Source organism: Colossoma macropomum, unplaced genomic scaffold (genome assembly GCF_904425465.1).
Source record: "Colossoma macropomum unplaced genomic scaffold, Colossoma_macropomum, whole genome shotgun sequence".
NCBI classification, from domain to species: domain Eukaryota; kingdom Metazoa; phylum Chordata; class Actinopteri; order Characiformes; family Serrasalmidae; genus Colossoma; species Colossoma macropomum.
In genome coordinates this window covers 72026-94544 of record NW_023495401.1, presented here as the reverse complement: position 1 = coordinate 94544, position 22519 = coordinate 72026, and the positions used below count along the sequence as shown (strand labels likewise).

Genomic DNA, 22519 nt, shown 5'->3' with positions numbered 1-22519 from the left:
CAAATGAGCAAAAGGCTGTGACTGACTGTGATTGTAACATTTACCAATGGAGATAAATCAAAAGTTATTCTACCATGAACTTCAATGATATAAGGAAATGAGTTTAAACATTTTAAGGTGAGGTAAATGGTTTAAGAATTGATTTTTTCTTTTGCTATTTTGCCACTGTAAACACATTTCTGCAATAATCAAAAAACAAAACATACAAAAAAAAAAAGAATCACAAAAGTACAGCAAGGTAAACCTTAGTGAATGTTCTTTTAGTAATATCACACAAAAACCATAAGATGACAGCAGGCTGTTTCTTGAGGACATACTTATATTCTCTCTTATATAGTTATATTCTCATTATATTGTACATTAGGCAGTGCTGTGGTAATCCTGGTAATCCTCAGTAGTAATTTTCAGTTTGGCAGTATCACAGGAATACCACACTCATACCACAGGACCTTTTGTAATGGACCACTCTTTGGTCTCAACTGAACTGTCTTAAGACACAACATCTCTACGTCTTAAGACAAAGTGATGTCTTAAGTCGTGCCTCATCTTCAAGACACACAAAATAATTACTTCTTTGTCTTAAGACGTTAACTTTCATGTCTCAAGACAAAGACAGTGTCTTCACTCATACGTCTTAAGACGTTCTTGAGACGTCTTGGCATAAAAAAATGTCTCAAGACATCTTATAAACACTGTCAAGACATCTTAAGACATCTTAAGACACAGTGACAGCTGAGTATGTAGTCACTAGTTTATTTATTACTGTCTTTGTAGTATGAGAAATTCTTGTTAGCATGAGTTGTTGAAGTGATACCAAATACTGACGTGCTTAAGCAAAGGAATCTATTTAAAGGGGAAAGCTACAGAAACAAAGCCACCCTCAAACTCTAGGGGAAAAACAAACTTAACGCACAGCTTGTAGAACCAAAACTGAGAACTGAGCTTTCCCCAGTCCAGCTCACCAAATTCCTTTGGTATTATCTTTTCGAGCTCCTTTCAACCATTTTCCCTTTAGATTCTCATTCTTTTCTTTATTTTTCCCTTTTATTTTCTGGTGCCAGCTTCAGTGCGTGCGTTTTTTTCTCTTTCTTTCTTTCTCTCTCTCTCTCTCTCTCTACCTGGTCCCCTACTGGCAGCTGGCATCGTGGCCTGAACCCTTACACAGAACTAATAAAGTTTAAATTTTAAATGAGCATGTAATGTGAGCAATGATAAGCAGAGGGGAACAAAGAATTAACCTGTTCATTTTATTCAGCACAATTGTAGAATTTGGACCACAAACTGTTATCTAGTTTCCAAAATACAAAACAAAATACCATTAAACTGGACAGAATTAGCAGCAATTGTACTGAAATGTGAAAATTGTTTATAAATGAATTGAACAATTTAACAATTAATTGTCAAGGAACACCAAATTAATATAAAATTTTAGGAGTTGATGTTTTGTTACAGATTATGCTTGACCTTAATGGCTGTTTTCTACTGATGGTCCTTTTTCATGCTGAAGCATAATCTGTCTAAAGGACAGTTCTCCAGCTATAATTGTTACATACTGAAAGGCAACACAAGGCAATGGACTAATAACTACACTACATGGCCAAAAAAAAGTCACACTCAATATTTCATTGGACCGCCTTGAGCTTTGATTACGCCGCACATTCACCATGGCATTGTTTCAACAACCCTTATGCAACGTCACAACATTTATTTCTGTCCAGAGTTGCATTAATTTTTGGCCAAGATCTTATACTGATGTCAGGAGAATCAAACTGCTCCATAAAGTTTTCTCTAGCACATCCCAGAGACTTTCAATGGGGTTCAGGTCAGGACTCTGTGGTGGTCAGTTCATGTATTAAAATAATTAATGATTCTTTTGTGAATCAATTGCTTCTTTTTAGTTTTTACAAAATGCAAACAATCATTCTTTCAGAAGCTAACAGGCTTCTCTAGGACTTTATTTACATCTTAACCATTAAATTTATGCTGATTTTTGAAAATCTGCTTCCTCCTTAGTTCCTTAAGATTTAAATCCTAAGTTCCTTAACATCTTAAGTTTCTAAACAGTGTAAAGTCATTAATTTCTTAAGTTTTACATTACTCATAATTTTAAGTTCTAATTTCAACATCTTAAGTCCAAGATTCCTAAATTCTTTAAAATCCAAGATAATATGTTTTATAATATCTTAAGTGTATATATAAAGTGTTTTAACTTCCTAATTTTCATAAGGCCTTCAATCCTAGGTTGGTCAGTATCTTCTAATTTTCTTAACACCTCAAGTCCTAATTCTAATATCTTAAGTTTCCTAACATCTGAAGTCTTGTAATGCTGAATGAAAGGACCAGACCCTCGCGTATGCAAAACAAACCATGAGGTTTATTTACAAAGGGACAGTCCAAATGAGAAGCCAGGCCAGGTCAGGTTAAACAGGAGAGGCAAAACACAATAAATAGGACAATAAAAGGGTTGTGAGTAAACAAGCGAGAGTTTAAGCCAGAGAATAAACAAACAAGCTACCATACCAAAAGAGCAAAATCGAAAAGACAACACCTTAAGTCCTAAGTTTCTATATTCATTATATATACACTATATTTCCAAAAGTATTCACTCACCCATCCAAATCATTGAATTCAGGTGTTCCAATCACTTGCATGGCCACAGGTGTATAAAACATGTCAACGCTACTAAGGCGCATAGTGCTCAGAGGTCACCAACTTTCTGCAGAGTCAATCACTACAGACCTCCAAACTTCATGTGGCCTTCAGATCAGCTCAAGAACAGTGTAGAGAGCTTCATGGAATGGGTTTCCATGGCCGAGCAGCTGCATCCAAGCCATACATCACTAAACGCAATGCAAAGCGTCGAATGCAGTGGTGTAAAGCGCCGCCACTGGACTCTAGAGCAGTGGAGACGTGTTCTCTGGAGTGACCAATCACGCTTCTCCATCTGGCAATCCGATGGACGAGTCTGGGTTTGGCGGTTGCCAGGAGAACGGTACTTGTCTGACTGCATTGTGCCGAGTGTAAAGTTTGGTGGAGGGGGGATTATGGTGTGGGGTTGTTTTTCAGGAGTTGGGCTCAACCCCTTAGTTCCAGTGAAAGGAACTCTTAATGCTTCAGCACCAAGAGATTTTGGACAATTTCATGCTCCCAACCTTGTGGGAACAGTTTGGGGACGGCGCCTTCCTGTTACAACATGACTGCGCACCAGTGCACAAAGCAAGGTCCATAAAGACATGGATGAGCGAGTTTGGTGTGGAAGAACTTGACCGGCCTGCACAGAGTCCTGACCTCAACCCGATAGAACACCTTTGGGATGAATTAGAGTGGAGACTGCGAGCCAGGCCTTCTCGTCCAACATCAGTGTCTGACCTCACAAATGCGCTTCTGGAAGAAGGTCAAAAATTCCCATAAACACTCCTAAACCTTGCGGAAAGCCTTCCCAGAAGAACTGAAGCTGTTATAGCTGCAGAGGGTGGGCCGACATCATATTAAACCCTATGGATTAAGAATGGGATCTCACTCAAGTTCATATGTTTGTGAAGGCAGATGAGCGAATACTTTTGGCAATATAGTGTGTGTATGTATATATATATATATATATACACACATATATATATATATATATATATATATATATATATATATATAAGATGCAGGAAACATTGTGCATTATGGTGAATGCTTTTTTACTGAACAAGCAGCAAAGGCCACTGCTAGTGCTAGCTGAATGGCTGGGTGACAGACAGGTCACTTCTAACCATACACTTACACTGGCTGACATTTAAGACTTCCATCAGAGGGTAAGCCATCTCAGCCAACTATATTTTGGTGTCTACATCTGAAAAATAAAATAATCTATACACAGAAACACCATATATAAAATAACAGGCATTTACCTCAAGTTGACTGTTTTTCCAGGTCTGCTTGAATGGCTCGTTCAGTATTCAGCACTACAATGTCAGACAGTCTCTCCTGACTCATGTAGGTTTTCAATCAAAACAAACAAGAAAAGTTCCTTCCACATGATGCACAGCTCATTGTCACGGTCAGGAACAACTTGAAGTGGTTACTGATATTTACTATGTTATCACCTACATGTGATGCTTTAAAGAGAGATAATATTGATTGAAGATGTTTTCTTTTGATGGCATAGTGTTGAAGAGGCACAGCTCTGCCCTTGTCTCTTCTTTGGGAAATCCATAGCGTTGACAAACAAATGCTAGGCCAAATTCAGTGTTTTAGAGACAAGAATGTTGGTCAGTGGGATTAGGCTTTCCCTGTCATTTTCCTGAAATCGTTCACGGATTTCTTGAATGGTTTTGTCTAGTAAACCAAAACTTATTTGTAGTAACCCATAAATGAGTCAACATCTGATCCAGTCAATGTCACTTTACTGGACCTCATCCAAGGACACTGTGGGCCTCAGCAGTTGTTTTGAGTGCACAAGTCAACCATGTAATTCCAGAGTTTTTGAAAGTTGCTGTCTGTTCTCATTACTACCAGAGTAGAGACTGTGCTACTAGCTAGGCTCTTGAACACAGCGTTAATTTAAACTTGGTGAGAATTCAGCACTTCGGAATGCAAAAGTTATTGATGTCAGTAGACTGCTGGTTTGCCCACCAACTCACATCATTTTCTAATATCTCACTGAAAGTGTCAACTATTGCCTCAAAAATATCAAGGGCTAAGGGCTTTTCAGTTTTTCCAAAAAAGCCATCATTCTGGTCCTACATTGACTCAAAAACAGCCATTTTGCTGAGCCCTCAATGAAGTTATAAAGCAAGGAAGCACTGACCAGCATGTGTCTTTCAGCTGTAATACTAAGGCATACGGCGAAAATGCATAGATTAAGGACATGCAAATGGCAGTGTATACACATCGTTAAATGATTTTTGCACAAAACCTGTGAAGCAACACAACTGTAAGTTCCTCCCATGTACAGTTGTTTGAAACATGTCTGTCTTGCTCTCCTGTCCTCCAAATGTAAAAAGCAGCCAGTCATACATTTCATACCATTGAGTCTTAAACTTTCGAGCATCCTTTACTGGAAATAAAACTAAAAATAAAATTTCTCAAAATGCAGATTAGCTGTGGTCGAGACTGGAGCAAAAAGGCTTTAATTAAATAGGGTTTTTGTAAGTTTTTGTTTTTTTTAAAGAAGTAATCGTCAAGTGTATTGGGTCATTTAGCAATTTCTAGTGTTTGACCATTGTGCCTTTACAATATAACTAATTTCTAGAGAGAAACATTATAAGCACAGCTAATCTGTTGATTATCACGACTCGGCTGCCCCCTGGGGTCATGATCAGTTTTCATATATAGTATATAGCTTATACAAAGGCCAACATTCCATAATTAAAGTTGATTAACATTTTACTTGCTCTGCAAATGTCGCCTATGCTTACACTTCAAGGCAGACAATACTCCAACTCAAACTATCTTGAAGTCCAGCTCAATAAGGCACAAATAACACATAAACACATCTGTAAACTAACAACTTATTTCCAATGATTTGTCTCCTATCGTGAGCATGGAACCTCCTGAGAACCTCTTCATATGGCCGCTTTGCATGGCCACACCTCCCACACTCCTACGTCAGGGACAGCTAGTGTTAGAAGGCCACAATATCTTTGGTCCTAAGTTCTGTAACATCTTAACTTCTAAGTAATTCAATTTCATTTTGTAAAAATGCTTAAAAATGTTAAGCTCTTGATTAACAGACAGGTCATCACCTGTCCTCTGGCAGCACCTTTGCAGATGCTTATTTTCTCATCAAACCACAGCTGGACCGTTCCACTGCTGGACTCCCAGGTGAGGCACCTGTTCCTCCATGGCCACAGCTGCTCATGTGATGGCATCACAGAGAGCAGTGTGACCTTTTACATGTAAGTAATAATGAGGAACAACAGTAAGAGCTCCTGTATAAGCCGGGATGAGGGAGTAGCTAAGTGGCACGATACTTTTTGTAGCTAACTACAAATTTTTGTAGCTAATAGCTGTAGTTGCACATCTCCAGCTTCTCGTTCAAATTGTTCCATTCCATCTGAAATGGTGCCTGAGGCACCAGTTTGTCCTGCTGCGCCATTTAAGGTGGAACGGGACAATTCGAACAAGAAGCTAAGAAATGAGAAGCGACTTCAGCTCATGCAGATGGTGAGTCCTTCACATGGCATGTTGTTTATAGATTTATAAATGTTTACCATCAAACACATAAACCTCACACACCTCATTACTTCTCTTTTAATGTTTCTTTTGAAACTGCGGTAAAAGATTAGAAAAAATAGAAATATCACAAAGTTACACTAAAAGATAACAGTCTTTTAGTCTAATTTTTCTAATCTTTGGTATTGTCTCGCTAGGCAAACTCAGGTTCATGTAATGTAATACTGCACCCAGTGATTTGGTTACATTAGAAGTGATATGTGTGATGTTTGGTTCAGTTTTTAAAGCTACTTTAACGCATTATGTTAATTAAACCCAAAAAAAACTTCATACTGATGACTGCTAGGCCACGTTTACACAGCAGGTAAAAGTGGCCCAGATCCGATCTTTTTCTTCATATGTGACAGATGTTTCATGTGTGTGGCAGTGTGAACAGATAAACACACTGAATCTGACATATTCAATTACGAATTAAGACACTTTCATATGTGGTACTGAAATCCGATCCGATCTCATCTGTGGCAACGCAACTCAGTCTGAGCAGCCAGATCGGAATTCATGGGACTTTTACGTCAGTCCAACTCAACATTCATCATAATTTCATGCTACTTAGACTCATAAACATTTAGGCTGATGTTTTTGTACCAAATAATTAGAAGAGACTTATCACAACCATTCCGTGTTTGAAGAGGTTTCGGATGAAACAGCTGAACACAGCCGGAGGAGACCAAGGCTGCAGCATCAAAAAAGGTTTAAAGAATCTGAGGACGCGAACCAAAGAACTGCCCGTGGCTGAATAACGTGCCCTTTTTACGGCAAACTCGAACACGTTCTGGGTGATGAGTCCAGCTGTCAACCATTGGAACTTCATAATTGCTCATGTGATGCTGGCGAAGACGAAACTGAAAGCTCCGGTAGTGACTGTCATTCCCTGGCCATCATGAGTGTTTACCTCTGGATGAGCCACGTAAAGCACTGTTCTTTTGTGCATGCGGGTTGGTTTAGGATCTGTTCAGACTAATGTTGCATACAGATCACATTTAAAAGATAACGTGAACAGTCAAACAAAAAAATCGGATTTGGTGAGAAAACATAGACCTAGTGAACAGAAAGAGTTAGACAGCTTCAGTCCTGATTAGTCTCAGATCACTCATGTTCTTCAAGAGGATCTCTGTGCAGATAAAACAACCCACAATGTTATATCTGGTTTAGAGTGTTGAGTTCATGTTGTTGCCATGAATATACACTTTCTCATGACCAAAGTTGGGTCATCCTCCAGTATGAGGAGTTTCATGGTTGGTGAAGTGATGGGGAGATCACACAGTCCTGTGCTGCAGCTGTATTAACAGATTTGACCAATAAGAACCCAAACACACACGGTACCATGTAGAACCACATACTGAGTGTGCATGTTTGTAATAAGACTTCATCTCCTCCTCATAACCCTCTCTGTGTGAAAGCAGATCACCTGGATTGTGTTCAGATGCTGTAAGACGGAGAAAAAGACAGAATCATCAGACATGAACTCAGACTGATGAGTCATTCAGCACCAGCACATCTAGAACCTGTTTGGTCCTGCCATGGACTTCCATGAAAAATCTGTAATTTAATTCATGAAAGCATACAAATGTGTATATAAATATAACATTAAAACTTATATATTAATGACTCAAGTAGTTGACTCTAATATGTTAATTCTTGGTTTTTTTTCACTGAACACCATGAAAACAATCTAAACTAAAAAAGTTTATTTGCTCGCAGACACCATCATTTTTCACATACAGCACACTGCTTCTGTGTGTGTTTGTTTATGTGTATGTGTGTGATTGTGTGTGATTTTGTGTGTGTAGAGACAGTATATTAGTAACTTACTGTAGTTTCTTCAGTAAGTCAGAGAGCAGCTTCACTCCTGACTCTCCTTGTTCATTTTTTCCAGGTTCAGTCCTTTCAGGTGAGAGAAGGGGTTTGATTTTAGAGCTAAAGCCAGAGCAGAAAAGCCTTCATTTGTAATCCTGCAGTTAGACAACCTGAGAGATTAGGAAAAACTCCTCACACTTACAGATTAACACACACACACACAGAAACACACTCTCTTGTTCCAGACCAAAACAAAAAACATATTTTACATCTGTGTAGAAAACAAATCTGAAAAACATTTTTCCTGATTCCTATAGCATTTTTTTTCATTCAATATACATTCAATATACAATACAACATAAAATTAGGTTAGAAAATTCTTTCAATCACTTACTTAAACAATCACTGCAAAAAACACAAAATACTGGTTTCAGTGTGAGATGTTTGAGCCTTCTTCAGTGCTATATGTATGTGCTGTACTATCAATACTATAATACAGTTATAGAATAGGTCAAACAGTGAGAAGATCACAGCCTGAAATCTGTTCTTGTCTCCTTGGTAGGTTTACATACTAAATAAATGATAAATATTTTTCCTGATTATACACATTTTTCGAAGTCTCAATAGGTAAGTCTGCTATTACATGAATTTTGTTTACATGATAACACACATACTTATTACACATCCTTGTCCTGCCTTCATCAAAGGCCTCCTGTATGTTCATCATTTTAGACAACGTTGCTTAGTTTAGGCAAAATGCAGAAACAAATATTTCTGAATATTCTCTGAATAATCTCTCTTTTCTGGGTAGAGGAACATGTACAATGAAAAGCCTTAAAGCACATGTTTGCACTACTCTGTTAAAATCCAATGTTTTTTTATTTTGCTCTCAGTAGGTAAATCTGTCATTGTAAATTAATTGTAAATAATGACAGTCTTACCTATTCCATAATCCTCTACAATAACTTTTCCTTCCATTACTCTCTCTCTCTCTCTCTCTCTCTCTCTCTCTCTCTCTCTCTGTGTGTGTTGTCTGTGTTGCTGAGTTATTATGCCTTGCAGACCTAGAAAAGTGTATATGTGTGTGACTGAGTGAGTGATCTCTGCACACACAGTGATAGTGTTCTTACTCCAGTTTCTCTAGTTTACAATCTCTGTGAGATTACAGTTAGGCAGACTAATACACACATGAACACACATATACACAATGAGATTAATGATACACTAATGGGTGATATTATAGAAACTTTCTATTTTTAATTTTAATTAATAATCTGACAAGGAGAAAGCGATAGCTGATCAGGGTGTTGACAATGCTAATTTATTCTATCAGTCTATATGTCAAGCATGTGAAGCATGGGCAAAAATTAAGTCTTTCAGATGACTTACTCCCTTTTCCCTATTGTTTGCACTGCACAGCACACTCATTTTTCTGTATTTTGTAGATATCATGCTACCAAAAATAGAAGTCCAGTCGTGATGCCGGGCAACCACTTGCAACTGTACCGAGTACGACTGCCAGGCATACTTGCCATTTAAGTGCAAAAAGCATTTACAGCCTCACTATATCTACTAAAGAAAAGAATAATGTTACTCTTATAAAGCCTCCAACATTACCCACCATGCTTTTCATCAGCTTGAGCTATAGTCACACTGTTTTTGTTTTTAGATATTTTTCTGGTTGCTTTTTTCCACTGAATGTCTCTCTAAATACATCTAAAAGTGTGTGCAGAGGACTCGTAATGGCTCCATCTTATAGAAGTGTTTATTGAGGTTGTTTATTGACTAAAATAGCATATTCTAGTTTAAATTTAGTTTGTTTATGGTCTGAAATCCCCCATTCTATAGTGTAGTGGTGTTTATTCATGTTGTTTATGGACTAATATGTCCTACTCTAGTCTACAGAAGTTTTTAATTGGGTTGTTTATGGACTAATATCTCCTAATGTATATTGAAGTTCTTAATTAATTAATTAATATCTCTTACTACTGAGGTTGTTTATGGGCTAAAATATCCTAATATAGCGTATATTGAGGTTGTTTATAAACTAATATCCCTTATTCCAGTTTAAGGTAATGTTAATTGAGGTTGTGTATCTATTATAGTTTATGAGAGCATTTATTGAGAATTTTAGGGACTAATGCTGTTCTAGCATTAAGAAGTTTGTAAATGAAATTATTGATTATATATATATATATATATATATATATATATATATATATATATATATATATATATACATTACATTACAGGTTCAAGATTATATAAATCATTTGTAAAATATGACCAAGAAAATCACTGTTGCTGGTTAACATTGAAAAAATCATTACTATTTCTTTTTTATTGTAAATATTAACATAATATTGTATATGTAATATATTTTATTACATAATACATGTAATAAAAAAGTAGATATTAACTTCAGTAAATGTTACTTTCTAAACTGAAAATAATTAAATTCGTTAGTGCATGATTTGTTAATTATAATGTAGAAGCTCATTACTTCATTATGAATTAACAACATGTGAAATGTGAATGTTAATTAAAGATGAATACTCTAAATAACTGATACTTTTGTGATCATTTCATTATGAATAGATATTAGAGGTTTTATATACTGTAATTATTGTTAAATGTTACCAAATACACCAAATATTTTTAAATGACAGACTACATCAATGCTTCATTTGTAGTTTTAAAGCCAAAATATCCTTACTAAAAAAAATTAATGAACTGTAATAATGTCTAAGGATCTTTTCTGATTTATTTCATTTCCAGTCAAAATGGCCATTTAGTAGAAATTATTAATTTTTTTCAGGGGATATTTGTGAGGAGACTAGATACAAGATAACCCACAAGCAGAAAAAAGTGAAAGCCTAAGGAAAATAAGTGAAAAAAAAACAAAAGTTTTCAAAACTGGAGTTCATAAAATGAGTAAAAAGCTACAGAGAAAACTGGACTCCTAACAACCACCTGGAAGAGCTGGTCGACCCCAAAACTGCCCCCATCAGATAAGCAGCACTTAAAGCTTTCATCTCTGAGAGAGAGGAGAAAATCAAGCTGATCAGATCTGAAAACATCCACAGGTGTTTCTGTCCATCCTTCCACTGTGAGAAGACGACTCAGCGCTGTGGGTCTGAAAGGATGTGTAGCTGTCAAGAAGAACCTCACTGAGAAAAGGAGACGGACACATCAAACAAAGAAGCTACTGGTGTTCTAAGAACAATGGACTGAGCACCATGTAGAACCACATACTGAGTGTGTGTTTGTACTAAGACTTCATTCTCTCCTCATAGCCCTCTGTGTGTGAGAGCAGATCAGCTGGATGTTGTTCAGATGCTGTAAGACAGAAGAGGAGAGAATCATCAGACATGAACTCATTCAACACCAACACACCTAGAACCTGTCCAGTACCTGTCATCAAAAAAGTCAAGCTAACACCATAATTTAATTCATGAAAACATGTGAAAAGAATGTTTGCTCAAACAGATTCTACTACTATGTAAATGAAAACATAATCCAATGATATGCAAATCATTTAAACCCTTTATTTAACTGAAAATAGTACAAACACAATATATCAAATGCTGAAATGGAAAAATGTTATGTTTTTTTGAGAAATATATCCCAATTTTACATTTTATGGCAGCAACACATTTCAAAAAGCTGAGACAGGGGCAACAAAAAACTGGTAAAGTTGTGTAATGCTAAAACCCTGGTGGATCATCTCACAACTAAAAAGGGTTTAATCGGCAACCTTTCAGTAAAATGATTAGTTATAAAAAGAGCATCCCAGAGAGACTGAGTCCTTCAGAAGTATAGTTGGGGAGGGGATCACCACTCTGAACATCTGCATGGGCAAAAAGTGCAGTAATAGAAGCATCACGTTTCTCAATGTAAACGAAGAACTTGGTGATTTTATCATATATGGTAGATAGTCTCATTAAAAAATTCAGAGAATCCAGAGAAATTTCTGAGTGCCAGGGACAAAGCCAAAAAAAACAACAGTCAAGTTAAGTCAAGTCAAAGTTTATTTATATAGCGCTTTTTACAACATGCGCTGTCACAAAGCAGCTTTACAGAAAAATCTGGGTCCAAGCCCCCATGAGTGATGTTATCAATGGCAAGGAAAAACTCCCTAAGAGCAAGAGGAATAAACTTTGAGGGGAACCCATCCTCTTCTGGTCAACACCAGATAGAAAAACAATAACAAGACTGTCAGTGGCTACTGTTAGAAGCCTATCATGAATCTGTTTATATGAATATGAGAAGAGTTCAAAATATTGCAAAGCAGATGAAACAATGGCTATGATTAAATTATCTATTAATATATATTAATATATTAAGCAAAAATGGGAGAAACATTTCACTTTCAAAACTACAGCAGTGTCTTCTCAGTTCCCAAACACTTGCAGTGTTGTTAAAAGAAGAGGTGATGCAGCACAGTGGTAAACATGCCCCTGCCCAACTTTTTTGGAACATGTTGCTGCCATCAAATTCAAACTGGGTATATATTTTTCAAAAACTATAACATTTCTCAGTTTCAAAATTTCATTTTTATGTCATATTGTTCATGACTGTTCTTGAAATAATATGAAATGTTTGCATTGTTTTCATTGATCACAATATATATTAAACATTTGTTCACTCCTACACACATTTAGATTCTTCACTACTATTATACTATACATTTGTGTTCACTTTAATACACTGTTCATGTAGGTGTGTGTGTGTGTGTATGTGTGTGAGTGTCAGTATGAGTATTTGTGTGAGTGTGTGTGTATATATATATATATACACACACACACACAGTAAATCAGTAACTCACTGTAGTTTCTCCAGTTTACAGTGTGGATCCTCCAGTAGATCAGAGAGCAGCTTCACTCCTGACTCTCCTGGTTTATTGGAGTCCAGGTGCAGCTCTCTCAGGTGAGAGGAGGGGTTTGATTTTAGAGCTGAAGCCAGAGCAGCACAGCCTTTGTCTGTAATACTGCAGTTCCAGAGCCTGCAGAGGAGAAAAGCTCCTTACACTTACAGATCAACACACGCACACACCCACGTACACACACATACATACATACACACAAACACACACTCATATACATATAATTTCATTGAAGACATAAAATATAAAATAAACTTATCTATTCACTCATACATACCTTTAGATTGTTGCATGGTAGAATTTTAACTTGCATTTGTTGATTCAGTGATGAACTGTGTTCACAATGTTTTTCAGAAATGTTACTGAGACCATGCAGTGATTTCCACTACAGAACTGTCTGTTTTTTATGCTGCCTGAAGTCCAAGTTAATGGCCAACCAATATTGTCGATGAACAATATTTTTTCAACAACAGCTTTTTCTGTAAAGCTGCTTTGTGACAGCGCATGTTGTAAAAAGTGCTATATAAATACTTTGACTTGACTTAACTTGACTGTTGTTTTTTTTGGCTTTGTCCCTGGCACTCAGAAATTTCTCTGGATTTTTGATAAACCACAAAGTTCTTTGCTTACACTGAGAAATGTAATGCTTCTATTACTGCACTTTTTGTCCATGCAGATTTTCAGAGTGGTGATCCCCTCCCCAACTATACTTCTGAAGGACTCAGTCTCTCTGGGATGCTCTTTTTATAACCAATCATTTTACTGAAAGGTTGCCAATAACCCCTTTTTTTCAATTTTATTGAATACATAAAATATAATAGAAACTTATCTATTCACTCATACACAAGCAAGCAAGCAAAGTTTATTTATATAGTGCTTTTTACAACAGGTGTTGTCACAAAGCAGCTTTATAGAAATCGCCTTTAGATTGTTCACATTCAACACCATGTTCATGTGTGTGTGTGTGTGTGTGTGTGTGTGTGTGTGTGTGTGTGTGTGTGCATTGGTGTGCATGTACAAACACTTAGTCAGTAACTTACTTTAGTGTCTCCAGTTTACAGTGTGGATCCTCCAGTAGATCAGAGAGCAGCTTCACTCCTGACTCTCCTGGTTTATTGTGGTTCAGGTTCAGCTCTCTCAGGTGAGAGGAAGGGTTTGATTTTAGAGCTAATGCCAGAGCAGCACAGCCTTCATCTGTAATATTGCAGTTAAACAGCCTGCAAAATGAAGGAGAAAAACTCCTCACTCACCAGTGCTGAAACAATGGACAATGCAGCTTACTTTAGTTTTGGAAACAGTCACATACACACACACACACACTTTCTCTCGCTCTTCCATGGTCATTTGTCCATTAAGCTCTGACAACAATGCTAAACTCTCAAAGACAAACAGGTTCATTTCCAGACCAAAAGAGAAAATGTATATTATATTTATGTAGAACAAACTGAGTTACAGCTTATAGTGTGGATATTACCCCCACAAAACACTAAATACACACTATAAATCAAACATTGTCACTGTCACTGTCAGTCACTACAACTTAAAATCAGGTGAGTAAACTCAATTGAGAGCTAATAATAAGGTAAAATAATTACATAATGATTATGTATTTTAAACAGGTGATAGTAAGCATGATTAAGTACAAAAGCAGCATCCAGGAATGATCAAGCCCTTAGCCGCAAAAATGGGCTGAGGATTTCCAGTTTGCCAACTATTCACAGCGCCCAGGGAGCAGTTGGGGGTAAGGTGCCTTGCTCAAGGGTGCTTCAGTCACGTACTGTCAGCCAAGGGGATCGAACCGGTGACCCTTCCAGTCACAAGGCTGGTTCCCTAACCTCCAGCCCCTGCTAGTGTACAGAATTTTACACGATTGCAGGCTTGCCTATTGATATTTAAAGAAATGTATAGTGGATGCTACAGTGTAGACATAGATTTAGGTTAGATTATTCATCCATCTTCTGTCTCACCGAAGCCATGACTGATGACATTGTGTGTGTGTGTGTGCGTGTGTGTGTGTGTGAGAGAGAGAGAGAGAGAGAGAGAGAGAGAGAGAGAGAGAGAGATCTAGACATTGACATAGATAAAGTGATGATCTCACCTCAGTTTCTCCAGTTTACAGTGTGGATTCTTCAGTCCAGTAGAGAGCAGCTCCACTCCTGAATCCTGCAGTTTATTGTTACTGAGGTCCAGTTCTCTCAGACTTGAGGAGTTTGAGCTGAGAGCTGAGGACAGAGCTTCACAGCCCTTCTCTGTGAGATTACAACCATGCAGCCTGGGAGAGAAATGATGATGCATCAGAACACAGACATTACACACACACAAACAAGCATACACACTTACACAAACACAATCTCACTCAAACACAGTCTCATACACAAAAGTTAAATTTTTTAGTTTAAATATCTGGCAAAGTCAAAATAAGACTTTTTAATACAAATTATACGTATACAGCTCTGGCCACCATTGTTAGCACCTCTGAGTTTTAAGTGCACAATGCACAATATCTCCTAAAACAAAAATGTGTTGTTAACAACATTGGCCAATATACACTCATGTTCAATACACAGCAGCTAAGAGTAAAGAAAGAAAAAAAAATAAAAAGCAATAGGGGGAAAAGCATCAAAATGGAAATAGGGATGTGACACAATTACTGGCACTGTTCTGATAAATTCCATTCAGATTAAACTACACTAGACTCATCTGTGATAAATTAGAAATTAGACTCACCTGTCATAAATGAGGGCTCACATGACCTGAATTAACTAATGAATGATGGCTTTAATGCTTAAACTTTCCCTGATCCCTTTTCACAAAGGTTGAGACAAGAGAGCTGTCTGAGAGCATCAGAAATGCAATTATATCCAAAAACAAAAATGGTAAAGGTTACAAGCCCATCTTCAAAGTCCTTGGCATCCCTGTTTCAACAGTGGGGAACATAATTAAGAAGTTTATTGCTCATGGAACTGTCAAGAATCTCCTAGGATGTGGGTCAATGAGGAAAATCAATGAGAAAAGTCTTACACCATGTGTAACATCCAAAGAGCTAAAGGCAGACCAAGAGCGGTCTGGAGTGATGTTACAACTCATACCATATACCACACACTAAACCTAGCAGGACTTCATGGGTAAAGGCATGACTGATCTTTGCTAAAATGTACTTGGACAAACCACAGTCCTTTTGGGCAAATGTTGTGTGAACAGACCAAATGGAAAATAGAGCTCTTTGGCAATGAAGAAGTGGACTGTTTTAAACTGAATGAGATCAGATCAGCTGAAATCTGACAAGAGACACACATTGACATGCAAGGGCTTGACGCTTTGCAATGGAGGAGTGAGAAAAGCTGCCAGCAGACTGATGAAGGAGCTTGTACAAAAATGTTTGGATGCTGTCATCGCTGCTAAAAGGCATGCAACAAAATATTAGGAAAGTGTGCCATTAATACAGTCATATTTTATTTCTTTTCTTTAAAATAACTTCCAACAGGTTGAAAAAACTGAAGCTGTTTTGTTTAAGAACTTTAGAAGTACATTAGAATATTCTAATGATAAAAAGTTGGTACATTTCCATTTATGAAAATATTTAAAATTTTACATAGAAAAGAAAAGGGTGCTGATAATGGTGGCCAGAACTTTAGATGCTGATATTTTCTTAAGTTAAGAATTACTTCTTATCTTCCAACATGTTATTGCAAGTTAGGGACTACTGATGGTTGTGTATAAATACTGTTTATCAAGGTTGGGAATAAATACACAAATATTGTGAATTAATACAGTTTATGAAAGTTGTGGATAAACAGTTCATAAAGATTGTTGATAAATTCAGTTTAAAAAGGTGTATATATATGAATACAGTTAATGGAGTTTGTGTATAAATACAGTGTATAAAAGTTGTAGATTAATATAGTTTACAGTGATTATATATAAATACAGTTAATAAAGGTTGTGTATAAACATGAAGGTTGTGTATAAATACAGTTTAAGATGGCTGTATATAAATACAGTTAATGAAGGTTGATTATAAATACAGTTTATGAAATTTGTGTATAAATACAGATTATGAAGGTATATAAATATAGTTTATTAAAGTTGTATACAAATACAGATTATGAAGGTCATGGCATTAGTCATAAATGTGTGCAACTGATTGGCAGTTTCAAAAATGTGCCTACATGTCCCGAGGCTTGAGCTGCAGTGCACAAAACAAAGTTTAGATGAACCCAAGCAGAGCGCTGGGTCCAAATCCAGTGGCTCCAGAACTTCAAACATCAATTCCCTCTGTCATTTTTTTCCACCTGTCCTTCAGATCACTTTTCAATCATTAATGTAATAAGCAAAAATGACAGATTTATCTTTATATTCATCAGCCAGTATCGCATAGTGCAAAGTGTAATTCTGCCCTAATCTTTCACAACAGATTTCAGGGCTCATGAGAGTAGCATTATGATGAAGTTTAGCAGGATGTCTTGTTTTGTACACAGCATTAGTATATCTATTTAACACTTTACCATGCTTTCTGTGAAATCCATATGATGTAGAGGCACCATGCATTTGATTTAACACAGTGGGTGACACTATTTTAAGGGGTTCTTTTTAGATAAAATAAACACTCATGAAACTTTCAGTAACATTAACAACATATTAATGGTGTAGCAGCAGTGAATACATTTAGTGGATGATCTAGAGATAATTTTGTGAATAAAATTAGTTTATAACCTGCTGAATTCAGTTGTTTTTCACTTTATTAGGAGAGTCCAAGCTCATATCTGTAGATGTTTTACCTGAGACAAACTGAAAATGAAACAGGTTTAACACAGATCATCATCATCCTCAACAAGCTGTTGCAGACACACTGACTCCATTCTGTACCTGGAGCTTCACTGGATTAGGGTTTGGATAAGATTAGGATTAGGGCCAGGGTGAGGATTAGGATTAGGTTTTGGGTTAAGGTTAGGGTTAGGATTAAGGCCAGGGTGAGGGTTAGGATTAGGTGTTGGGTTGAGGTTAAGGTAAGGTTTAGGATTAGGTTTGGGTTAAGGTTGGGATTAGGGCTGGGGTGGGGGTTAGGATTAGGTTTTTAGAGAACATATTTATGACTGAAGTACTTACAGAGCTCTTCTGGAGGCTTTGATCACTGGCAACAGTCTCAAAACACTTTCCTCTGATTCTTCATATTTACTCAGGTTAAACACATCCAGCTCCTCTTCTGAGTGTAGCAACACAAACACCAGAGCTGACCACTGGGTGGGAGAGAGACTGACTCCACGGAGACTAAAGTAAACTTTTCTCCTCAGGTATGTCTGAACTTCCTCCACTAGAGAACGATCATTCAGTTCATTCAGACAGTGGAACAGATTGATGGATTTCTCTGGAGAGGGATTCTCCCTGATCTTCTCCTTGATGTACTGGACTGTTTCCTCTTTGCTGCAAGAGCTGCATCCTGTCTGTGTCAGTAGGCCTCGTAAGAGAGTTTGATTGGATTCCAGCGAGAGGCCCAGTAGGAAGCGGAGGAAAAGGTCCAGGTGTCCATTCTCACTCTGTAAGGCTTTGTCCACTACACCCTTGAGGAGGTCTGACATTTTGAATTCTCTGGAAATACCAGAGAGATCAGTAGTCAGCTGTTTTGTTTCATCTCTGCTGATGAAGGAGAGAAATGTGTATAAAGCAGCCAGAAACTCCTGAACACTCAGGTGCACAAAGCTGAACACCTTCCCCAGGTGCAGCCCAAACTCCTCTCTGAAGATCTGGGTACAAACTCCTGAGTACACTGACACTTCTCTGACATCAATGTCACACTCTCTCAGGTCTTCCTCATAGAAGATCAGATTGCCTTTTTCCAGCTGTTGGAAAGCCAGTTTTCCCAGTGCCAGAATCATCTCTCTTGTCTGCTGAGGATCAGTGTCACATTTCCCATGGTACTTTTTAATCTTGTGTTTGATCTGAAAGATCAGGAAGTGGGTGAACATTTGAGTCAGAGTCTTGGGGATCTCTCCACTCTCTGCTCCACCCAACATTTTCTCTAGAACAGTGGCTGCAATCCAACAGAAGACTGGGATGTGGCACATGATGTAGAGGCTTCTTGAGGATTTCATGTGTGAGATGATTTTATTGGCCAGGCTCTGGTCACTGATTCTCTTCCTGAAGTACTCCTCTTTCTGAGGGTCACTGAAACCTCGTACCTCTGTTACCAGGTCAACACACTCAGGAAGAATCTGATTGGCTGCTGCTGGTCGAGTAGTTATCCAGAGGAGAGCAGAGGGAAGCAGGTTCCCCTTGATGAGGTTTGTCAGCAGCACATCCACTGAGGCTGAATCTGTTACATCCCACAAGCTCTCATTGTTCTGGAAATCTAGAGGAAGTCGACACTCATCCAGACCATCAAAGATGAATATGACTCTGTAAGCATCACAGTCTATTGATCTTAGTTGTTTTGTATTTGGGAAAATGCGATGAAGAAGCTCCATCAGACTGAAATCTTTCTTTATCAGATTCAGCTCCCTAAAAGGAAGTGGAAATATGAAGAGGACGTCCTGATTAGCTTTTCCTTCAGCCCAGTCCAGAATGAACTTCTGCACAGAGACTGTTTTTCCAATTCCAGCAACTCCTTTAGTCAGCACAGTTCTGATGGGTTTATCTTTAAAGAGGTCATTGCATTTGATGGGTTTGTCCTGTGTTGCTAGTTTCCTGGATGCTGTCTCAATCTGTCTGACCTCATGTTCTTTATTGATCTCTCCACTCCCTCCCTCTGTGATGTAGAGTTCTGTGTAGATCTCATTCAGAAGGACTGATGTTCCATGCTGGAAGATTCCTTCATAAATTCTGTGAAATTTTTTTTCCAGTTTTTGTTTGTACACAGTGACCAAATCTGACAATGAACACAGATAATATATTTTTTAATGTGTGCAACATGTTTCAAGTAAATTGCATTAAAAAATTGACAGTCAGATACCTTTATTCATTCTCTTAAGTTGGTCCATTATTTTTGGGTTTAAGTTTTTATTTTACACACAATGATCATTACAGCAACAATAACAAATATTTATGTTTTAAAGTGTTTGAGATTAGTTGGAATTGCTTACGTTTCTGGATTATGAAAATAATATGCTAATAATTGCTTAGCAACAGACGCAAGGCTATGATTGTTGCCTAACATGCACCCATGCACCTACTCAATACAGACTTGATGGAGGTGAATGCTTATGAAATCAAGGACTTTGTATTTTATATTTGTGCAGAGATCTGCTTTTGCTTTGACTTGAAAGATTATGTTTCTGTTGATCAGGGATTCTGTTGAACAGTTTAAATCCTCTGTGATTCAATAATAATTCTAAAAAAAATATATATATATATATATATTTGTGATTCAATAATAATTCTATAAAATATATATATATATATATATATATATGTCAGAATTAAATTGTGTGACCAATGTTAGCAGCATATTCACCAAAGTCTTAATAAAAATTTCTACAAAGTGAACAGAAATTATGTACATATGTGTATTTGTTCTAATGGACCTTGGACTTCAATGTTTGAGGGACAAATGATTGTTTCATCTATGAAATCAGAGAGAACACTTGATTCTTTACTGTCACCATCGTATAAATATTTTGATTCATTTCCTGTCCTTAAAAAGTATGGTAGGCTTGTCAATCACCTGTATTCCCTGTTGATATGGTTATGGTTTAATGCGATAGAAAACACACCCATTTACAGAACTTTTAAATGAATAAGTAGTAAATAACCACTGATGTGTACATTAAGACGTTACCTTCGGTGAGGGCAGGAGCACCAGGAGAACCTCCAGCCTGAACTGTACTGGTGCTAGAACTGGAACCTTCCTGGCCTGGTGGAGAGACAACTGGAAATATCAGAACTTTATCAATGCTCTTTAAAACTAATAACAATCGGTTAGGTGTATTTCTGTAAACCACCTCTCAAATAATAAAACAGACGGATGTACAAATAATTCATCACAACTCATGCATATACAATATACTTATATATATATATAAAACCTAAAACCCTCAGCCAGACAAACAGCTCCATTAATTTACACACAGTTTCTTACACTACATCACTGACCTCCCTGAATAATGGTTACATTCACTGAGCCTTGAATATTGTTTCCATGGAGAACAGGAGCACAGACGGTTCCTCCTGTCTGAGTTGTCATGTTGGTCTGAATAGGACCGGTGTGAGCTGGAGTGGACGTTTCCATCTTCTAACGGAAAAGTCTCTGGTTGTCCAGTCAGAATGTAGTAATTTCTTTGAAATACAGTAACTATTTTTAACCCTATCATCACTAAAAGGCCAGAGCTCACAGAGACTCACAGAGTTTCTCTCCTAAAGTTCTTCCTGTTGATGAGTATGACTTTACTTCCACTAAAATATGTTTGGACTGGTTTAGTTCATGGAGGAGGAAGTGCAGAGTTCACTCAGGTTACGTTCACAGAGGGGGTGGAGTGAAGTGTTTCTCAGCCAATCACAACACAGCTGCCTACCAGAGCAGAAAAGACCTAATAAAACTTGCTTGTTTCTTCCAGGGGTTTCCCATTTTTTTTCTGTAATGACTCTCAGTGTATTTGTAATAATTTTGTTTTTTTTTCTTTTTTTGTTGTATAGATATTTTTATTTATTTCCTTGTATTTAATTTTAAGGCTTGTTTTTTATTATATTGTCTTATTGCTTTTCTATTAGCTTATTGTTTTTCTTTAATGGACTTACAAGTTTAGATTGCCATACTACTTCATGTCCATGAACTGACAAATCCACATCGTTTATGTAATGGAAAAAACTAAATACCAAAGGCTTAATTAAAGGTACTAATCTACTAAATCTTAACTGGCAGCCAGTGTAGTGTTGATAACTGCACACTGAAATGTTCAAACTTTCTAGTTTTTGTATGCAAATGGACCTACAGGATTGTTTGCAGATGGACCTACAGATTTATCGATTTACATGCCTGTAAGCTGAATTAATTCAGTTTATCTAAAATACATAACCTTATAATGTGTGAATGGCTGTGATTATTTTACAATAACTGAACTCATCAGTACAGAACAGTGAACAGATAATTGCTCAACCCTAACATTAACCTGAACTGAAACTTAATCCAGTGAAGCTCCAGGTACACAATGGTGTCACTGTGTCTGTAACAGCGTGTTCATAGTCTGTATAAGACCTGTTACATGTTCAGTTCCTCTCAGATTAAACATCTACAGATATGAACTTGGACTCCAAATACACAACTGAATTCAGCAGATTATAAAGACATTTAATTTACGCAGTTAATTAAAAGTCTCTTGATAATCTACTGAATGTATTCACTGCTGTTGAGTGTTTATTTCATCAAAGTGAGATCCAGGCACATATTTTCCAGTGATTAATGACAATCACTTCTCCACCTTTTCAATAAATTCATTACTTTGAGCCATGTTCCATGTTTGCCTACTTTTTCACAGGACAATAAACCCAACAGACCCATTTGTGCTCCCTTAGCTTCAGTGCCTAATTCATTACATTTATCAAAAGTCCACCTCACACACCTCAGGTTCATATTCTGTTATCACCCATTAGATGTTTCATCATTCTCTTTCATTTATGAAATATCGC

General features: G+C 37.1%; 1 protein-coding gene across 1 annotated transcript; it reads right to left on the bottom strand.

The window, feature by feature from the left end:
- Positions 1 to 11290: 11290 nt before the first annotated feature.
- On the bottom strand, positions 11291 to 21228 carry LOC118802059 (NACHT, LRR and PYD domains-containing protein 3-like). Its single transcript, XM_036562514.1, has 7 exons — positions 20990 to 21228; positions 20676 to 20750; positions 18011 to 19766; positions 15003 to 15176; positions 13945 to 14121; positions 12888 to 13024; positions 11291 to 11358 (listed from the first exon to the last, which is right to left on the bottom strand). Exons 1-7 carry the CDS (start codon positions 21123 to 21125, stop codon positions 11291 to 11293), a joined length of 2523 nt encoding a protein of 840 aa, XP_036418407.1. The 5' UTR covers positions 21126 to 21228.
- Positions 21229 to 22519: the final 1291 nt, after the last annotated feature.